The 21,878-nt window shown below is 35.1% G+C and overlaps 1 protein-coding gene across 1 annotated transcript in view; it reads right to left on the bottom strand.

Moving 5' to 3' along the window:
* Window positions 1-21,878, bottom strand: part of CCDC178 (coiled-coil domain containing 178) — a 375,512-nt gene that overhangs the window by 227,792 nt on the left and 125,842 nt on the right. The window contains exons 16-17 of the mRNA XM_034996280.1: window positions 21,470-21,615; window positions 18,272-18,431 (exon numbers count right to left, since the gene is read on the bottom strand). Of these exons, the coding sequence (XP_034852171.1) occupies window positions 18,272-18,431; window positions 21,470-21,615 (306 nt within the window). The remainder of the gene's footprint in view (window positions 1-18,271; window positions 18,432-21,469; window positions 21,616-21,878) is intronic.

The following is a 21,878-nucleotide window of genomic DNA, read 5'->3' as shown; positions in this document are numbered from 1 at the left end:
TGTTTTAATTACTATAGCTTTGTAATATAGTTTAAAATCAGGGATTGCCTCCTGCTTTGTTCTTTCTCAAGATTGCTTTGGCTATTCAGAATCTTTTATGTTTCCATAAAATTTTAGGATTGTTTGTTCTATTTCTATGAAAAATGTCACTGGAATTTTGATAGGGACTGCACTGAATCTGTAGATTACTTTGAGTATTATTGGTTGGAATTTTTTTCCTTCCAGCACTTTGAATACATCATGTCACTCTCTTCTGGCCTGCAAATTTTTTGCTGATAAAACTGCTGATAGCTTTATGGGGGTTCTCTTTTTTATAACAAGTTGTTCTACTCTTGCTTTTTTTTTAAGATTTTATTTTTTTAAGTAATCTCTGCACCCAACGTGGGTCTCAAACCCACAACCCCAAGATCAAGAGTCGAATGCTCTACCAAGTGAGCCAGCCAGGCATTCCTCTATTGCTGCTTTAAAGATACTTTTTTTTTTTAATTCTTATGTTAATCCCCATACATTACATCATTAGTTTTAGATGAAGTGTTCCATGATTCATTGTTTGTGCATAACACCCAGTGCTCCATGCAGAATGTGCCCTCCTCAATACCCACCAACAGGCTAACCCATCCTCACCCCCCTTCCCCTCTAGAACCCTCAGTTTGTTTTTCAGAGTCCATCGTCTCTCACGGTTCTTCTCCCCCTCCGATTTCCCCCCCTTCATTCTTCCCCTCCCACTACCTCTTCTTCTTCTTCTTTTTTTTTTCTTAACATATATTGCATTATTTGTTTCAGAGGTACAGATCTGAGATTCAACAGTCTTGCACAATTCACAGCACTTACCAGAGCACATACCCTCCCCAGTGTGTATGACCCAGTCACCCCATCCCTCCCACCCCACCCCCCACTCCAACAACACTCAGTTTGTTTCCTGCGATTAAGAATTCCTCATATCAGTGAGATCATATGATACATGTCTTTCTCTGTTTGACTTATTTCACTCAACATAATACCCTCCAGTTCCATCCACGTGGTTGCAAATGGCAAGATCTCATTCCTTTTGATGGCTGCATAATATTCCATTGTATATATATACACCACATCTTCTTTATCCAGTCATCTGTCGATGGACATCTTGGCTCTTTCCACAGTTTGGCTATTGTGGACATTGCTGCTATAAACATCGGGGTGCACGTACCCCTCCGGATCCCTACTTTTGTATAAAGATACTTTTTTTATTCTTAACTTTTGACATTTTAATTATAATGTGTCTTGGCATGGGTCTCTTTGAATTCTTCTTGTTTAGAACTCTCAGGGTGTATTGTACAGGTGGAGGTTTCTGTGCTTTGTCCCGCATAACCAACCACCCTGACCTGCACTTACACAGGCAGGCTACAGAATGTTGTTTGTGAGACTTGGGCTGCATTAGTGACTTTGGGAACCTGATTAGTTGACCCTCCAGGTCAGAATTAGCCCTTTTGGTCTGGATTCCAAGAGCTCTAATCTTGCCTTAGATCCCCTCTTAGCTCCAGGCTGGGCTTGCCCCCCAGAATGGAATCTGGGAGGGAAGGCAAACACACCTAGCCCACACTCCTTGAATATGTAAAGATAACATAGGAATGCAGCTCACTCCAAACTGCATGTAGGCAAACAAATGTTTAACTTCAGACCCTGTCATTTGCCCTATGAATGAGGCCCCGTGGAGATGGTCAGTTGGAAGTCTCACCTGAGGGGAAGATGCTCCGCCCAGGTCTCTTAATCACATCTCCAACCTGGCTGATGAGGTTGGATGTTGTAAGTACCCAATTTGATATGACTCTGTCATATCTTCCTTTACTGCTTACTATTGCCCTCATCTATGTGCAGATTTCCCTTTTCTTCTTTGTGTCTCTATTAGATTTTTATAATATCAATAAAGTGTTTTTCTCCTTCGAAACTGAGAATACGGCTTCCGTAAATCTTTTGTTCAGAACACAGGGCTTCTTAGATCTGAATGTCTGTTTCCATTCCCAGATTAGGGAAGTTTTTAGCCACTATTTCTTCAACTTAGTTTTCTGCCTCTTTCTTTTGTTCTCCTTCTGGGACCCCTATAATGTGAATGTTATTCTGCTTAATGTTGTCTAATTGGGCCTTAAGCTATCTTGAATTTTATTTTTTTTTCTCTTTTTACTGCACTGTTTTGGGTGAGCCCTCCTGCCATGTCTTAGTGTTTACTGATCCTTTCTTTGGTTTCTCTCGTCGGCTATTCAATCTTTCTAATGGATTTCTCAGTTCAGTTATTGTATTCTTCAGTTCTGTGATTTCTGTTCGGTACTTTGTTATATTTGCTATCTGCTTTGTTGAAGGTCTCTCTCATCCATTCTTCTCCTGATTTTATTTTTTTTTAAAGATTTTATTTATTTGTTTGACAGAGAGAGACACAGCGAGAGGGGGAACACAAGCAGGGGGAGTGGGAAAGGGAGAAGCAGGGCAAGCAGGGAGCCCAATGCGGGGCTCGATCCCAGGACCCTGGGATCATGACCTGAGCCGAAGGCAGATGTTTAACGACTGAGCCACCCAGGCGCCCCTCTTCTCCTATTTTGGTGAGCGTCTATATGACCATTACTTTGAGTTCTTTATCAGATAAATTCATTTATTCATATTCATTTCATTAAGATTTTTTTTTCTGGGGTTTTATCTTGTTCTTTCATTTGCAACAATTCCTCTTATTTTTCTTGAGTCTCTGTACTTGTTTCTATGTATTAGGCAAAACAGCTATCTCTCCTAGTTTTGCAGGAGTGGCCTTGTATAGGTGATAAACCTTATCATTTCACCTTGTTCTAGCTCATGGTCACCTTCAAACCTTTGTGATTGTCTAAGCAGCCTGATTTTTTCTTGGTAGTTCCATTGTTGAGCTGTGCCAAGACCTATTCCAGAGGGAGGGATCTCAGTCAACACCTAGTTTCAGGCTGACTGAAAGCTATACCCTCAGGCAGCAGCTCTTGTCCTGTGGGACCACAACCTGCTGGCCTCCAAGACCAAGTGATCTGGAGGTGTTCCATTAGTGACAGTTGCAAAATGCTGGGCTCCAGATGGGTGTATGAGCTCCTTTCTGGGATGTACCAATGAGCTGTAGCAAGGCCAAGTAAGAGCTCAAACATGATATCCGCTGGCCTACATTCTCTGAGAGCACTTCTATAGCTTCTAGATGTATGGTAGCCCACAGGCTGAAGCTCTAGGTCAAGTGGATAGGCCTTTTTCACAGGAAGACTGGGGGGGTGTGTTTCAGTCTGCTGTCTCTGCAGTGCCCCAGAGATGGTAGCCTGGCAAGAACTCTCCAATTGTTTCAGAGCCAGAGGCATCCTTTGTGTGGGCTGTGGACTCTGTGTACCAGCTTTGGTGTGCCCACCTGCAAATTATGGTGCTGTGTTCTCTTACCTCATCACTCCTAACAATATCCCCTTCCCAACATATACAACTTGCCTGTCTCCCATCACACAAATAGTGGTTATGATATTGTAATAGGGAAAAGTTCCTGGTGAATATAAACCTCATTTACTAATGAACACTTAGAGAAAGCCTTGATATGTTTTGTTTGTATTTCGTCTACCTTTCAACTTCAGAAAAACACTTAATTATTCAAGTTACTGTAAGCACAGCTGGACTTTAATTTTCTTATTTTATCTTAGGACCCAAAGAACAATGATCACTGTAAGGCTACCCAGGACTAGTGATAAGTAGTAATGATATCCTACTGCTTTACTGTTTATGGGGGGGTTTCAGTATATTTGGGGGTAAGGGTACTAGAAACTAGGCTAACCATTTTAATCCAAGATGTGCAACTTAAAAGCTAAGTGATTATGAGAAAGTCTTGCTAATGTCTCTATATTTTAAAGTTCCCCAAATGCAACTGTAAAATTAAAAAAAATAAAACCTTTGCTGCCTACCATACTGAATTGCTTTGTCAACAAGATCATCCTTGTACTTGAACCCAGAAAGAGAAACATAAGAGTTGCCAAAGTTGGAAATTAATACATTTATCTTAAAGCTCTTCTATTTCAGAATTCAGTTCTAATCTAAACTTTTGGAAAACAATGCATAAATTTGAGCCAAAAGCTAAAAATATTTTTACTAATTTTTTGTTTTGTTTTGTTCATTCATTGTCTTTTTCTATAAAGGGTGTTTCACATTATAAAAATCAACAAAGGTTATCGAAAAACATTTTCATTATTTTATATAGTACTGAAAATGAACATGACACTGTACACTAGTTTATATATTCCATTTCCTTTCTCTTTATAGCCTATTTCATTTTCTCTCAAACTGTTATTATTATCATGGCACCCAAATTTGAGATATGCAGCTCCCTCAGGAGGTCAGGTATACATGTTTTCTAAAAGCAGATAAATCAGACAGTGGGAGGGCTATTTGGGTAATGTTAACAATGCTCCCCACAGGACACTGTACAAGTCACATCTGTGATATTTGTCAGAATATCACCTAAGTTTAAGAGAGAGTTCATGGTGCTGATACTTAAAACAGAAAGCCACTAATACCTCACTAAAGACAGAGTGATAGCTAGTCTCTTTCTCTTTCTTCCCCTCTCTCCCCTCCCCACCTGGTCTATCTTCCTGTCTCTATCTCTATCTCCCCTGAAAAGCTTAGAGAAATAGGAACAGACTAGGATCTCTTAGTAACTGAAAAAAATTTCCTGGCTGTGGTGGAGTACTTTAGGCTAAGATCTATCCTTATGAATATTATAACCCTATAGATACCTCATTTATGCAACATTAAGTTCATTTTTTCTGAAAGCAAGATGAGGTGACCTTCCTGAAGGTAACAACTGAAGTAAAATTCATACAATTTAAAGGAAAATGGACAGGACAATTGGAGGTTCTTTTAATTATATGTACAACCAAAATAAAAAATAATGTACCATGCTATTCAGTACTGCTTAGCCATTATATAAGTGACACTTTCAAACAAATTCTGGATTATAGACACTAATATATAATTATTTCATATATAATAACTTATAAGATATAATGTACTCTGTTGATGCCTTATTAATGGCATAGGTGGAAACAATACCATATCAAGTCTTAGTGGTCTCATCAATTCACTTTCTCTCTTTAAAAAAAATTTGGTAAGGATAGGAAAGTTGACAATATTTACAGGTTGTATTTTAAGTCTCTCTTCCTTTGATTCTCTCTAGTTAGCAAAACCTGTTAAAATAAAGCTATGATTTCTCTCTCCTCTGTGAAGCTGGTATGCTTCTCAGAGTTGAAGACTGTGCTTTATTCCAATAATCCTCAGCATCTAGAATAGTGCATTTTATGTAGGAACTCAATATATACTTAATAATTGTACTGAACCATTATCCCAGTCTAAACCTTTCCAAAGTGAACTCTGGAAGTGCTATTCATTGGTAAACAAGCCCAGAGTGCACTTCATTCTCATCATATAATAGTGAATAAAACTGTTTGCATTATCTAAATCTGGGTCTGAATTAAAGAATATTAATTTCTCAAGGTCCTATATATTAGAGGGTCTGGTTGTAGTTAGCATAATCCTAGTTTTCCATTATTGCTTCCAAACCATTATTTCTCCATGCTTATGTAAAAATACTCTTTGAGTTTTATATTGATTAAAGAAAGAATATAATCTTTTGTCCTAAAGAATACAATCCTATATCCTAAAGAATATAAAACTTTTACCGTACTGCACTGTCATTTAATGATTTTCTAGTCATTTTCCCACACTAAGGAAAGACTTTAGCCCATGTGACTCAATCTTCTCTCCCTGTCTACCTTTGTTCCACCATGTTTTACTTCAGTATCTATCTGGATAACTTATCCAACATTTTAATCTTAGAGTTTATGGACTTACTCAAATCTAGTTAACTTCAATTCTACGTCCCATTAACAATTCATACCCATGGACAGCCTTCTGACTTTGTTATGATCTAGAATGGCACCACAGCTGAAGTTTTAAACTCTTATGTCTCACTTTCTGACTATAATCTCTGCCTTTTGCTTCTTTCTTCATATCATAATCATCCAACTAGGAGTTTGTCTTGATCTTTTTTCTCAATATTCTTAGTATTATGAAATATTTCCTGAGGCCTCTGATGCAATGTATATGCTTACAGCTTCTACAACTATACCTTTGTTCAAACTCTTGTTCCTTCAGTTCCAGATTCTTACATTCAGTGGGCACTGGAATCCATGTAGCTCCTTCAAAGGTATCTCAAATTTGATTGAGTCCAATTTCCAACCTACTCCTCAGTCCCTATTTTTTGATGCTGACATCACTAACCATTCTGTTGTCAAAGTAAAAACTTGATACGTATTTTGATCATTTTTCTCACCATCTAACCAAATAATTATTAAGGTCTTCCTATATTAAAAAAAAAATTATCCAGAATTCTTAACCTTAGCTCTAAACCTAATCCTAACCCTAGTTCCTAACCTCTAACCACTAACCCTTAACCTTAACCCTAACCTTAACCCTAACCATAGCCCTAACCCTAAATTAATCTTCCTGGAGAGGTCTCTGAACTGCAGGATAATAGGCACATACCCTCACCCTGGCTCTAAACTGAACCTTAACCCTAGATCTGAGGGGAAAAATTTTTGGTATATATATATATATATATATATATAGCATTGTGTGTGTGTGTGCACATGCACACACACACACACATTGGAATATTACTCAGCCATATAAAAAATGAATTCTTGCCATTTGCAAGAACTTGGATGGAGCTAGAGAGTATTATTCTAAGTGAAGTCAGTCAGAGAAAGACAAATACAATATGATTTCACTCATGTGGAATTTAAGAAATGGGGAAAATAAAGAGAAAGAAACAGAGGGCAAACCAAGAAAGACTCTTAACTACAGAGAATACACTGATGGTTACTAGAGGGGAGATGGGTGGGGCGATGGGTTAAATAGGTGATGGGGATTAAGGAGTGCACTTGTGATGAGCATCAGGTGTTGCATGGAAGTACTGAATAACTACATTGTACACCAGAATCTAATATTACACTGTATGCTAACTAACTGGAATTAAAATAAAAAATTTTTTATTAATTAAAAAATATCTGGAATTCAACCTTTCACCTTGCTAGAACCTTGTCATATCACAACCAAATTCTTTTTTTTTTTTTCAAATTTTTATTTAAATTCTAGTTAGTTAACATATAGTATAATATTGGTTTCAGGAGTAGAATTCAGTGATTCATCACTTAAATATAACATTCAGTGCTCAACACAACAAGTGCCCTCCTTAATTGTCATCTTCCATTTAGCCCATCCTCTGCCCACCTCCCCTCCATCAACCCTCAGTTTCTTCTCTGGTTAAGAGTCTCTTATGGTTTGCTTTCCTCTCTTTTTCCTTCCCCTATTTTTCCTTCTGTTTTGTTTCTTAAATTCCACATATGAGTGAAATCAAATGGTATTTGTCTTCCTCTGACTTATTTCGCTTAGCATAATTACACTCTAGCTCCATCCACACCATTGCAAATGGCAAGATTCCATTATTTTTGATGGCTGTGTAATATTCCATTGTATATATATACACCACTTCTTTATCCATTCATCAGTCAACACACATTTGGGCTCCTTCCATAATTTGGCTATTTTTTTTTAAAGATTTATTTATTTATTTATTTGAGAGAGAATGAGAGAGAGCACATGAGAGGGGGGAGGGTCAGAGGGAGAAGCAGACTCCCTGCCGAGCAGGGAGCCCGATGCGGGACTCGATCCAGGGACTCCAGGATCATGACCTGAGCTGAAGGCAGTCGCTTAACCAACTGAGCCACCCAGGCGCCCAATTTGGCTATTTTTGATAATGCTTCTATAAACATCAGTATTTTTGTATCCTTTGGGTAAATACCTAGTAGTGCAATTGCTGGATCATAGGCTGCCTTTTAGTTTTGTTGATTGTTTCCTTCACTGTGCAGAAGCTTTTTACCTTGATGAAGTCCTAATAGCTCATTTTTGCTTTTGTTTCCATTGCCTCCAGAGATGTTTCTAGTGTGAAGCTGCTACAGCTGAGGTCAAAGAGGTTGCTGCCTTTGTTCTCCTCTAGGATTTTGATGGTTTCCCATCTCACATTTAGGTCTTTCATCCATTTTGAATTTATTTTTGTGTATGGTGTAGGAAAGTGGTTCAGTTTCATTCTTTTTTTTTTTTTTTAAAGATTTATTTATTTATTTGAGAGGGAAAAAGAGTGAGTATGTGAGTGGGTGGAGGGGCAGAGGAACAGGGAAATAAGCAGACTCCGTGCTGAGACCAGAGCCCAACATGGGGCTTGATCCCACAACCCTGAGATCATGACCTGAGCCAAAACCAAGAGTCGGACACTCAACTGACTGAGCCACCCAGGTGTCCCACAGTTTCATTCTTTTGCATGTTCCTGTCCAGTTTTCCCAACACCATTTGTTGAAGAAACTGTCTTACCATCGGATATTCTTTCCTGCTTTGTTGAAGATCAGTTGACCATAGAGTTGTGGGTCCATTTCTGGGATTTCCATTTGATTCTACTGATCTATGTGTCTGCCAGTACCATACTGTCTTGATGACTACAGCTTGAAGTCCAGAATTGTGATGCCTCCAGCTTTGTTTTTCTTTTTCAAGATTGCTTTGGTTATTCAGGGTCTTTTGTGGTTCTATACAAATTTTAGTATTGTTTGTTCTAGTTCTGTGAAAATTGCTGGTGGTATTTTGATAGGGATTGCACTGAATGTGTAGATTGCATTGGGTAGTATAGACATTTTAACAATATTTGTACTTCCAATCTCACCACTAAATTCTTAGTTGGTATCACTGCATCCAAAATCACTCATTCTTCTCCAGCTTATTACATGTAGTCAGTGATTGCCAACCATTGTTATACATCATGGAATACAAAGAAAAAGAAATATTCACTTCATCATACTGGGGTAAAAGGCTCTTTGATGGCAGTGTCTTCTGAGCCAGTTTCAGGCACTCTAGGCCTTTCCCAACTCTAACTGCTGACAGGATAAATGTCTCAGTCCAACTTTGGCCCATTAGCACCACACCAAGGTGGACAACAGAGCAGTGGAAATCTCTGCTAATTTTAGTGGGATTTTCCTCAGCTGCTGTAGTACATTTAAATTCTTCTGATCAATTATTCATGACATAAAACCTAAACTGCTTAGTGTGACATTCACAGCTTTCATGATGGTGCTCCTACCAGTAGGTATAGTCTTTTTCCCTCCATCTGATCTCTAAACATAATAAACTACATGCTATTCCATAAATGCATGCTTATTTTTTGATACCTGTCTGCCTTTTCTCCTATTGTTTTCACTACTTGAACTATTCGTTCCTTGACCAACTCATTACCACCCTCCAAGACTTAGTTCTGTTTTTATCATCTTTGCAGGCCAAGATTTCCTTCAAACTCTTCTTCCTGGGTTCTAGAGAATTCTGTGCTTAATTCAAGAAAAGAAGTTGTTGTACCTTATTTTAACTTGGGCCTCACCATTGCTCAGTGAAGCTAACTGGGAGCAAATGTTACCTTTCATTTAAGATGCTCAGAATCTCACCCATATTCTGACACTCGATACACAACTTCAAAATAAATAAATAAATGAGTGAATGAATGAATGAGAAGCTATTTTCTTTATCCTTGCCAAAGTAAATTAAAATATAAACCTCACTCTTCCACTTCTCTTTTAGGAGTCACATCACTTCATCTGGACTTCAACTCAGCAAATGTTGGGTACTTATTATGTCCTAGACATTTGATGGACTCTGAAAGTACTCATGTGAGTGAGATAGTGTTCTCTCCCTCAAAAGCATCACCACTTGGAATGGGAACCAAATATTTAAATAAAACTGCATGTGTCAAAAACTAATTATGTACTGTATGGTGACTAACATAACATAAAAAAATAAGTAAGTAAAACTGCATAATACAACATATAATATAATCTCTCCCTCAATCTGATCTCTTTCCCTTTTGCTAGAAAATATACCTGGAACTTGCAACTGGCAAACAAATAAATAGAACTATATAAATTATTTTATTACCAAAGCTCTTGAAAGAGTATTCTAAAGCTGCCTTTTCTAATTTCTTTCAATGCTCTTGCTCCTTTCATTCTTACATTTAATCTTCTGCCTTTACCAATCTGATAATACTCTATCACTGATGCTCTCCTAACAGCCAAGTTGTATTCAGGCAGAGCTATGGACAGGAACTGCTGCTTTCAGGTGAATATGCATTTCTAGGATAAAGCTGCCAGGACCTGCAAGAAGACAGGAAGCCTACTAGAAGCCAGCAGGAAAGAACACATTTCTTCCTCCTTCAACCTTTCAATCTCCCTCTAGTGCCCTATATTTTGCAGAGCCTTAGAGGCATGTGACGAAGAAAGAATGTAGTCTGCAGAGCCCTAGCCCCAGTGGTCACCAAGATGAATATACAAATGCTGACAGATAATAATGTAACAACTTGCACACTCAGGTTCTGTCTTCAGATATGCTCCAACACTTTTCTTTAAAGCTTTCATGAGCTCCCATGGCTTCAACTATTTTTTTTTTTAAGATTTTATTTATTTATTTGACAGTGAGAAAGAGACAGTGAGAGAGGGAACACAAGCAGGGGGAGTGGGAGAGGGAGAAGCAGGCTTTCCGCTGAGCAGGGAGCAGAATGCGGGGCTGGATCCCAGGACCCTGGGATCATGACCTGAGCCAAAGGCAGACACTTAACTACTGAGCCACCCAGGCGCCCCTGGCTTCAACTATTAATGCTGTAGCTGACTCACTGATCTTTTACTCTATCCATTTCTACTCCTTCTCCCAAACTCTATCTCCACATAGTGATTAGGTGTATGCTTCCACATACATAGTTTCTAACACGTCCAAGATAGATAGATCCTTTTCTCAGCAAAGCCAGTCATCAACAGTTCTTTTTACTATAAATGCCACCATAATTTTTCTAGTCAACCAGTATCATACCTCCTTCTACATATTCTGTTCTTTTATTCATTTATCATATGCAATTTGACATCAGTCTCTGTTAAGTCTATAAACCTCATTCCTGCTCCATCAATGTCTTATCACCTGTCTTTAATTACAAGAGCATTTTTTTTGTAACTTATATCTGTAACTCATGTTTTCATTTCATTTCAATTTGTCCTACCTAATGCTGTCTAATTGATCTTGCCTATCTCTGAGCACACTGTACTCCTGGAAAATTCCTCATGCCTCCCACTACTTTACAAATTAAGTGTAAACTTTTCAAGTGGGTCTTCACGATATAACCCGAACCTATATTCTCAGCTTTATCTCTCAATGTTTATCTGCATTACTAATATATGAACACATTTAGATGGAAATTTGAAAGTGATATAATTAAAATTAGAATGTCTCCACTTTACATTATTAAAAACAATAAAATCAAACCACAATAGTCAATATGCCAAAAAAATAATAATGGCAAAAGTAGAAAGGTAGTGTCACCATAGAAAGCATTAAGCAAGATGACAGAAGCAAGAACCAATAAAACTAATCATATAAATTACTAAAGCAGAATGGATTGAAAAGCAAAATTATCCTAAATATTGCTCTATAAAGGTTACAAATACACATCTAAAAAATAAGCCAGAATACTTAATAATAAAATGCAAAATTAGGGGTTAGTCTAACAAAAAGACCAGGTGTTGATATTAGCTCTAAAACAATACATAGGAGAAAATTGTCATTATATTAAAAAATATGATCAAAATGGTCAATTAATAATTGTGAGTCTCTATGCACTGAATGACATGACCTAGAAATATATAAAGCAAAACCCACAAATTAATTCATGTTGAACTAAACATTTATTTGCTCAGAAATTATCTATGAAGCAAAAGTTGCAGTGATCCTGTTTGATAATTCCATGCAAATTAAACAAAACCTTTTAACAAAAATTCATTTTTCTCTAGCTTTGTTGAAGTTTAGCTGATAAATAAAACTGTATATATTTAAAATGTGCAATGTGATGATTTGATATATGTTTACATAGTGAAATGATTACCACAATCAGGTTAAGTAAAACAACCATCATCTCATGTAATTATCTTTTTGTGTGTGTATATGGTAAGAATGTTTAAGATCTATACTCTCCTAGCAAATTTCAAGTATACAATAAATTATTACCTATAGTTACCATGCAATACATTAGATCTCCAGAACTTACTCATCTTATAACATAAGGTTTGTACCCTTTGACCAGCATCTCCCCCATTTTACCCATCCCCCTCGCCCCATATAACCACCATTCTACAAGCTCTGAATTCAACTTTTTTTTTTTTTAGATTCCACAAATAAGTGAGATCACATAGTATTTGTCTTTCTTTGTCTGCCTTATTTCACTTAGCATAGTGTCCCCTAGGTTTATCTATCTTATTGCAAATGCAAGATTTCATTCTGTCTCATGACTGAAAAATATTGCATTATATATGGAATGAATATCTATCTATCTATCTATCTATCTATCTATCTATCTATCTATCTATCTATTCATAACTTTTTTATCCATTCATACATTGACAGACACTTAGATTGTTTCCGTATGTTGACTATTGTGAATAATGCAGCAATGAACATGACAGTGCAGATATCTCTTTTGGATACTGATTGTCTCCTTCAGATTTATACCTAGAAATGAGATGGCTGAATTAATGGATTTGTTTTTAATTTTTTAAAAAAATCTCCACAATGTTTTCCAAATGGCTGTACCAATTTACATTCCCATTAACAATATATAGCGTTCCCTTTCCTTCACATCCTTAGCAATACTTGTTATCCCTTGTGTTTTTGATAAATGCCATCGTAACAGGTAAGAGATGATATCTCATCGTGGTTTTAATTTGCATTTTCCTGATGATTTGTGATGTTGAGCACCTTTTCATTTCTCTGTTGGCCATCTGTATACTTCTTTGGAAAAATGTCTATTCTGGTCCTTTGCCCATTTTTAATTGGATTATTTCTGTTTTTTTTTTTTTTTCTTTTTTTGCCATTGAGTTGTATGAGTTACTTATCTATTTTCAATATTAACCCCTTATCAGAGATATAGTTTGCAAATATTTTCTGCCATTTAGTAGGCTGTCTTTTCAATTTATTCATTATTTCTTTCTCTGTGGAGAAGCTTTTCATTTAGCTGTAGTTCTAATTGTTTATTTTTGCATTTGTTTCATGTGCTTTTGGTGTTCATATGCAAGAGAAATCATTGCCAAGACCAATATCAAAGAGTGCAACATATTAAAACTGCCAAAATTGCATTCAGAGACTACTTGGTCATTTTTCAAGTTTGCTTTTCATTGTAAGTGAGAAAGAAAAAACTCAATTTGCTAAAAAAAAAGGAGAAAGAAACAAAATAAAATTATAAAAATCAGTCAGAAAGAATAGTTAACAAAGAAAAAGCTAAAACTAATGACTTAGAGAACAAAAATGATCATCGTGAATAAATCAGAATTTGTAGTGTGTGGAAAAACAACTATAAGGGAAAAATTTAACAGGGTCAATCAAGGAAAAGAAAAAAAAGTCTGGTGCATGAGAAAAGAATATAACGACAGAAGCAGAAGAAATGAAAAATATATATTTCATACAACTTGATAATAAATTTGAAAACCTCATTAAAATCATCTTTTCTAGAAAAATATAGCTTTACCATATTGACTCAAGAATTAGAAAACATTAATCATGCAAAAACCAAAGAATAAACTGAATAAATTTTAAAATGTTTTTCTTCAGAAAAGAGTCAAGGTCAAGCTCTCTCTCTCTCTCTCACTATATATATATATAGGGGGCATTTACCACCATGTTTATACACTTATGACAACTTTTATCCAGAACCTCCTTTTCAAGATTGCATAGCAAATGTAATGACTTCTGGGGCAAAGGCTGGGCACATTTGCTAGAAGCTTCCATAAAAAACTGGGGCTTTCCTACATTCCAAGTTCATCAGCTGCAATAAAAATTCCTTGTGTATGTAGCATCCATCTGACCACTTTCCCATTATCCCAGGAGACCTGGAGACAAGGTGAACCTATGCAAACATGAAGTTCACACTGTTGTTGTGTAGGACATAATAAAATCTCTGCTTCTCATTCAGGAGTTTCATGCCTTCTCCCAGCATCTGTGAAACTATGGCAGGCTAACTTGTTAGCTTGCAAGTGAGGTAAAATCTCTAACTCCTCACATATCTTGATAGTATCATGGAAGAATTTCTAAAAACTTTAAGGAACTGAAATGTGTTATGCTATTTAACGAAGAAAAAAAAAAGAAAACCTTCTTATTTGATTTAAAAACTGTTGTAAATCTCTGATACCAATATCTTGAACAAAGTACAAAATAGAAGAACTATAGACCAATAGATATTCAGCATTAAATGGTTGCAAATTGAATCCAGTAATGTATTACAATTTTAATAAAGCATAACCAATTAGGTATACTTAAGAATGCAATCTGATATTTGGAAACTCATACTATAATGACTTTAATTGACTAAAAGAGAATAATCATATATTTATGCTATTACTCTGCAGTGGGGAGGGGAGAAGAATTTCAAAAGTGGCAGTCCCACTAGGAAATTAATGTTACCTGGAAAAAGCATAACATCCAAAGTGTGTTCATAGAGTATTATCGCAATAATGTTAAAAAATACCAATGTACATAAAAACTGAAATGGATTATGGCCAAGTGATTTTAATAGATGCCTCTAGGTAGTTTGGGGGGAAAAAAGCTAAAATGGTGATTGGTTGCTAGTTCAAAAAATAAAAAGCCTATTCAAACTTCATGTATAGTGCTTTAATGTAGTGTTAGTAGAAATTCTGGGACATATCTGCAAGATGTAACATGATGCTGGAGAGAGATGCAAAAAGAAGAGAGGCTTCTTCCTTATTTAACAGATCATGCTCTAAGTAAACATCCAAAGTACATTAAATTTATATTTGGGTATCACTTATACCCATGCTACATCTTTCCTTCACATTCTAGTGTTACTCTCTCCTGATTTCTAAGTACCTACGATCATTGCAGCACTGGGTCTGTGCAAAAACTTGAAGGGTTCTCCAGTATAAAACTAGCAAGCTTTTGCTACCAGTCCTCAGATTAAAATGTTCATTCCTCAAAGAGGAATGATTTGAATAAGTTGCTTTAAAAAAGCAATATGATGAACCGAATTAATATTATTACATGTGATTAATGCTTAATCCTATCAGAATTGTTAAAAATATTATGCAAACCATGTTCCTAATTTTTAAAAATTTCATGTTATTTTAAAATCTTTTCATGGCAAGAAAATTAACATTAAGGCAAATTATTCTTGCCTAGGAGGTTCACTGCTCAGTTCTAAATGTTTCCAGGTTTTTCACATATACATTTCCCACTATTAAGATCACAGAATACGTAATGGCTTTTATTTTATTTTAATCATACCTAATGTATCAGGTCACTGGGCCAGCAACAAAATTTATTGTATGTAATTTGTGCATTGTTACTAAATTCAAGTTTGTTTTTCACATCTTCCATCTTTCTGCTGATTGCATCTTTAAAATTGAGGCTAGGGTTTTGGTCATCCAACACTGAGTGCCCTGAACTAGTTGTGTGAATGAAGTGATGAGTGGACAATAGGAGAATTATTTTTAAAATTGTAATAATCTTTAAAATTAGTTCAGAGATTAAATTTGTTTCTGATTTTTACTATTGCTGTACCTGGCTGTCTAATGAGGCAGTGAATCACTGTCTCTGTATTAAGCTAAGAATTTTCCACATGAAATGGTCAAGAAATGATTTAATAGCCAAATATGGGACTATTGTAAGTATTTCCTGAGAGTGAAATATAAATATGAAGCCAAATAAAAACTAATAAATTCTACAAAATATTGGGAGATTGTGTCTTTCAGACTCAATTTGGAAATTGTTCTGTCCGCCAAAGATCCAATGTAATCCATTATACCCTTCTCATATCATACCCTAAATTATAGGAAGAAGAACAAGGATATAGAAAGAGCAATAGAGAAAGGCACTGATAGAAAAGCAGTAGGACTTCTGAGGATGGCTAATAATAGATTAAAATACCTGAAACTCCAGTTTTGTTTGGATCTTTCCAGTAACAAAAAAGGAAGATCAGTAACTAGAGCTATAGTGCTTTGATGAATATGCTATACTGAAATTTTAATCTTAATTGCATTTGCAAATTATAGGCAGTTAATAAAAACTCCATTTAACATTTAAAAAATCTTCCATTTAAAGATATCTGATATGGAACTACCTACCAAAAAAGGTAGATTTTAACTCCAGAACTACATTGTATGCTATCTGAAGTCTGTATATATTTTTTTCTTAAACCATTTTATTGGCTGTTTGTATTTCTAATTCTATGGCATGTTTTCCTACATCCCCAGTTATTTGTACTGTGGCCTTTATAGTCTTTTATTAAACAATTCCTTCAGATGATCCATAATTGTGATCAATTCCTTTGCCCAGAGGGGACACTCCAGATTAGTAATACCACATCTATAATGATGCCTAATGAAACTTGTTTCTTTATGAGAATGCTTCATATTACATACATATTTACAAATTTTTATCTCATCCAATTTCTAAACAGGGATGAGAATAGTTTTATGAAAAATCACATTGTCTTTCCACTATTTAATGCCAATAACTGATCATAATCATAAAGAGTGTCACTAATGATGAGATAAATCACATCTAAACTATGCCTGTTCAAACTCTATGCTTCTGGTCACATAGGGTAAATGCATAACAAAGAGCTATCCAAGAGCTGATAAGAGACAATTTCATATAAATTGAAGATTACTTGAGAAGTATTATGCAGATATTTAGCAGAATCCTTAATTGCTAGAAAGCAATAGACAATGTAATAATTTTCATCTAGAGAGAACAGACTAGATGGCAAATTTCTCATGCATTATCAAGGAGAGAGGGAGAATGAGAAAGAGAAAGAAAGGGACAGATTCAGCTTTTGCATACAACATAAGTATTCAACTAAAGTATCAGGCTGGCGCAGTATGGAAAGTATCTCTGAAATGCTCCTGCTTTCAGGCATTATCATGCATGTGGGCAGCAAAATTACCAAAAAAGCATATGTTCATCCATTTATTCATTCAGTCATTCAATGACTATTCACTGAGTGCCTCCCTTGTGACAGACACAGTTCTGAGCTTTTAGGATACAAAGAATGTGACAGAAAATCTCCTGTCCTCACTGACAATACGTTAGTATTGCAAGATGCAGGCAGACAACAAACAAGTAAAAACGAATGAGCAAAACAAGATAGAGACTCGTACTACAAAACCATGTGATGTGACAAGTGGCTGGAGGTAAGTACATTTCAGAATGGGATGGCAGAGACAAGATTTTGGATGAAAAAAATACAAATCTCCATTTCTGAGAGGCTAGTTATACAGGATTTTTTCTTTGTCTCTCTCCTGCTGACCATATTTTGCCATTTCACTAATTATTATTGTTCCATTAAAGTGCTGAAATGCCAGTCAATAAATGATTATTGAGATCCCACTGTGTTCTCAGCACCAGTACGATTGGAAAATGTGGTTGAATTCAAGCAGCTAATCCTACTGCTGTGATAAAATATGAGGCAGAGAATGATGCTTAAATCAGTAAATAACTTAAGCCTTCTCTTTTTGAGGGGGGCATTTGAGTCTAAGCCTCCCTAGTCCATTCATATATCACAAATCTTGAGATTTAGCCATCAATGTTTCAGGAACCTCTCCAAGAGGAGGCATCATTTATTGCCACTAGATGGCACCAATTATTTTCATATTTTTAGGCCCCCTCCTCCCAAAATACCCTTTTTCTATGTAACAGCCATATTTAAAATGGAAGAATATTACTTAGCATTATTATTAATAAAATTATTGTTCCTTTATTAATACTTTTCTATAGGAAGGATCACAGAAATAGCACTATAGATGGTATGTTCATTCACTGACACATTTGTTTGTTTAATGTATATTTGCTCCATTTTTTAAAATGAATTAAACAATGTCTTTGAAAATGTAAAAAGGAAGAAAAGTAATTGAGTATATGAATATATATAATAATTGGATATATAAACATCAGGATCAAAAATAGCTTGTAAAAATACACTATGATATTACATATATCTTTAAAAGTTTTTAAGTTTTTAGAATTTAAACCTTTGCTACTTCAAGATGAAAAATGAGTGTCTCAGACTAGCTGCTATTTTGACTATCACTATATTTCTTTCATTCTAAGACAGTATAAAAATAATACTCACTTTAATATCTGCCAGAGTTTTTTGCCTCATGGTAATGAGTGTTCGATATCTCTGTTCTTCCTCATAGAGTCTCTCTTCATAGATTTTTTTCTCACTTACGAGATGATCAAATACAGCTTGTGCATGCTCCCTTTTATATCTCATGGTTAAAAATTCATTTCTATGAAGAAAGAATTGTATTTGCAACTAATCAATTCATATTTTATTTTTTAAAATACATTTGTGATACATTTTAAAAGAGCCAATATTTAAAAGTCTTAGAACTGAATGGCTTTGGAAAAATTCCCCAATCCTTTCCATAGGCCTACCTCCATAGAGCTACTTCTAAATGATCCAGTTGGAAGAAAATCTCTGGAGAAATTTAGTGGATTCTCTTGGTTGCCTACCCAGCGTGCTTCTATTTTGTTGTCATTCTAAAAGAACCCCTCCCTCCATGCAGCATATAACACCAAAGATATATTCCAATTAAATTAAGCCAATTAGCATATGGTTAATTATTTAGGAGTGAACATATATATATTAATATAGCCTAATAAGATGAAAGACAAGGGCCTAATTCCATGTAGAAAGACTCAATATCCACTAAATGTAAATGAGTCATGTTTTCAAACTTGATGACAATGGATGTAGTGGAGAGAGAAAAAAATGAGTACCTAGTGTTGAGCTGCTGATTCACTAATATCAACCAACTCTGCAGCTTACCCTACCCAAGGGTTCCTGTTATATAGGAGGACACATTTCCCTATTGTTCAGTTTAAGCTGTTGTGTGAATACCTTTGTTTGTGTACATGTGTGTGTATTTTGTCATTTGTAACTAAGTATATACTGACACAGAGGTTAAATGATTTTTATTTAAATAAGGAACAACACTAATAGAAAAAGCATCAAAAAGTGGTTAAAACAATAATGAAAACAAATATGCTTTAGAAATAATTGTCAGAGTTGATCAGTAACACAGAGTGCAGAATAAACAGAGCTGCAAAAACTCAGCACTGTCTTATGTTACCCATATTTGTTTTTATCTCTGCTGGTATAGAAAATTGAGTCATTTGCACAGTTAGCTAAAAAGGCAGCAGGACTAAAGTTTTTGAGGGGCTGAAATGTTAAAGTGCTCAAATATAATATCTCATTTAATACAACAACCCTATGGAAGAATAATCATTATAGCAATTTACAGATGAAGAAACTAAACTTCACCATAATTAGCTTATGTAAGCTAATTAGTAAATAACAGAACCAGAATGCAAATCCAGTTTTGTCTTACTCTGTTTGATTCAGCAGCTCAACACTAAATACTCATTTTTTTTTCTCTTTCTCTACTATGGCTATTATCAGAAATTTGAAAACAACATTTTTTGTTTACGTTTTTAGATGTGAGGCTCTCCTTCTAAATAGGATAAGGTCCTTTCCTTTTATCTATATGTCTTGCCCATGTTTTTTCCACTTCATCATTCATACCAAAAACATCCAAAATTCTTATGTGATATCCTATATAAATATTCACTGATATCAATATTATGGAACATAGAAACCATGAAATTCACATGGGGAACAGCTAGTATGACCAGAGCCAAAAAACTCTCAAAGTTGCTTCCAGCAAACATCACTATATCTTGACCACATATACTTTGTTCTCTACACTAAGTATTTTGAGATTGGATTATATTCAACACAGCATTTTTATTAGTTAACTATACACACACATACATTATATAGGCTATATATGCTTTTATGTATATCTATACATGAAAATAGTGTTTCCTTTCTCATAGTGATAAAAAGAATAAACTCTGAAGTCCTATGGGTCTGGGTCTAAATCCTTTCACATCCTAATTAAGAAACAGTTGCAAAAATTAGAGTCAAGGACAGCTTTAATTGCTATTATTCTAATCACCATATTTTAATCATTTTGCATATGCAAGTTTGTATTTCTAAAATTATCTTCAGAAACTTGAAGGTACACTTTCCCATTTGTCATTTCTTTGTCCTTCTTGCTGTCTGGGACTAGGCACACTGTGGGTTCTTAATAAATAATGATTAACTTGATATAGTCATCTATTGAAAATACCAGTAGATTATTACTAATATAGTTTATTTGCAATAATCTTCCTTTCCAATCCTAGTTTAGTGAGTCAATATGCACAGTTTTAAAAGCACACACTGGAACAAGATGGACCTAAACTGGGGCTGGCTCTAACCACTGATTAGCTGTACAAAGACAATCATTTAATTTCCCTGAGCTTGTTTCCTCAGTATTCATATTACATAACTTAAGAATTTGCTGTGAGAACTAGATAAGATAAAGTACACAGATTGCCCACAAAGTGCCTGGCACATTAGGAAGTCAATCAATAGTAACTTTAAATATTATTTGACATTATCCATCACCATTGTTAATTAATAGATCTTATTTAAATCAAACTATAATTCCTAAATGTGACCAATGTATATCCTTCCCGTAGTCCTTCAAGCTCTGTTCTCAATGTATTACAAAATAGAAAAATAAGAACCAAAAGGAACAAAGGAAGAGAATGTAAGTTCTAAGTGAGGGTCTTATGGAAACACTAGAGGCCTTAGAGTATGATCATTCTCTGAGTGAAAGACCTTACTAACCCTTGTTAGGTATGTCCCTGATTAATAAAGGGACTGAATAAGAGCTTTCTGAAGACAATAAATACGAACAAATTACATAAGGTTTTGTAGAATATCTATTTCTAAAGGATTACCTCAAAACTTATCAAAAAAGTTTGGGTGAAAAACCATATATTATTAACCATGTCACGTGAGTGAGAAATACTGAAATGAGTGGGAAAGATTATTAATTTCATAATTAATAAAAGTTCTTATACTTGGAAAAGAATAAACATTCCCAGTTATTCAAATAAGAATAAACCCAGGGGAATAATAAAAAATGAACACAATTTATGTTTGTTTGTTTTTTATGTAGGCTCCAAGCCAGGTGGAGCCCAATGTGAGGCTTAAACCTGAGATCAAGAGCTGAGCCCAAGAGCCACCCAGGTGCCCCCACAATTTACGTTTTTAAACCAAAATTATCAAATATCACATGTGTACTCCACATCAAATAATGATGGAAAATAATGGACCATTTTAAGAATAAACCTTAAAGAAATTTGGTCTTATCTCTTTTACAAATAATATATTGAACATTTAATATTTTGATAAAATTTAAGTACTTACTTTAAATTCCCAAGTGTCTGAGCAAAAGTAATATTTTCTTTCTCTTTTTCTTTTAAGTTCTTATTCAACTGATTTATTTTTGCATGATAAATAATGGTTTTACTTTTAGTGTTCTCTATTTCTCTAAAAGTTATTGAGCATTTTTCCTGGAAAATAAATTCAAGGATGTTTTATTTTAAATACTAGAATTTTCAAATCCTTGCAACTTAAGGACACAATTACATTTGGCCATGTAAACAATTAAAAGCAAACAGTAACTTATTATCAGTGTAAGTAACAACTTAGATTTATGTTCTTTCTCTTCTCCACAGTTACATCTGATGAGATTGTCTAAAAAATGGTTTAGAACTATATAGTCTCTCTTCCCACAGCTCTCTTCCTCTTTCCCTTTTCCCCTCTCTCCCCTGCA

The sequence above is a fragment of the Mirounga leonina genome, unplaced genomic scaffold (genome assembly GCF_011800145.1).
Source record: "Mirounga leonina isolate KUSES-001 unplaced genomic scaffold, KU_Mleo_1.0 Mir_93, whole genome shotgun sequence".
In the NCBI taxonomy this organism is placed as follows: domain Eukaryota; kingdom Metazoa; phylum Chordata; class Mammalia; order Carnivora; family Phocidae; genus Mirounga; species Mirounga leonina.
This window is presented reverse-complemented; position numbering and strand designations above follow the sequence as displayed.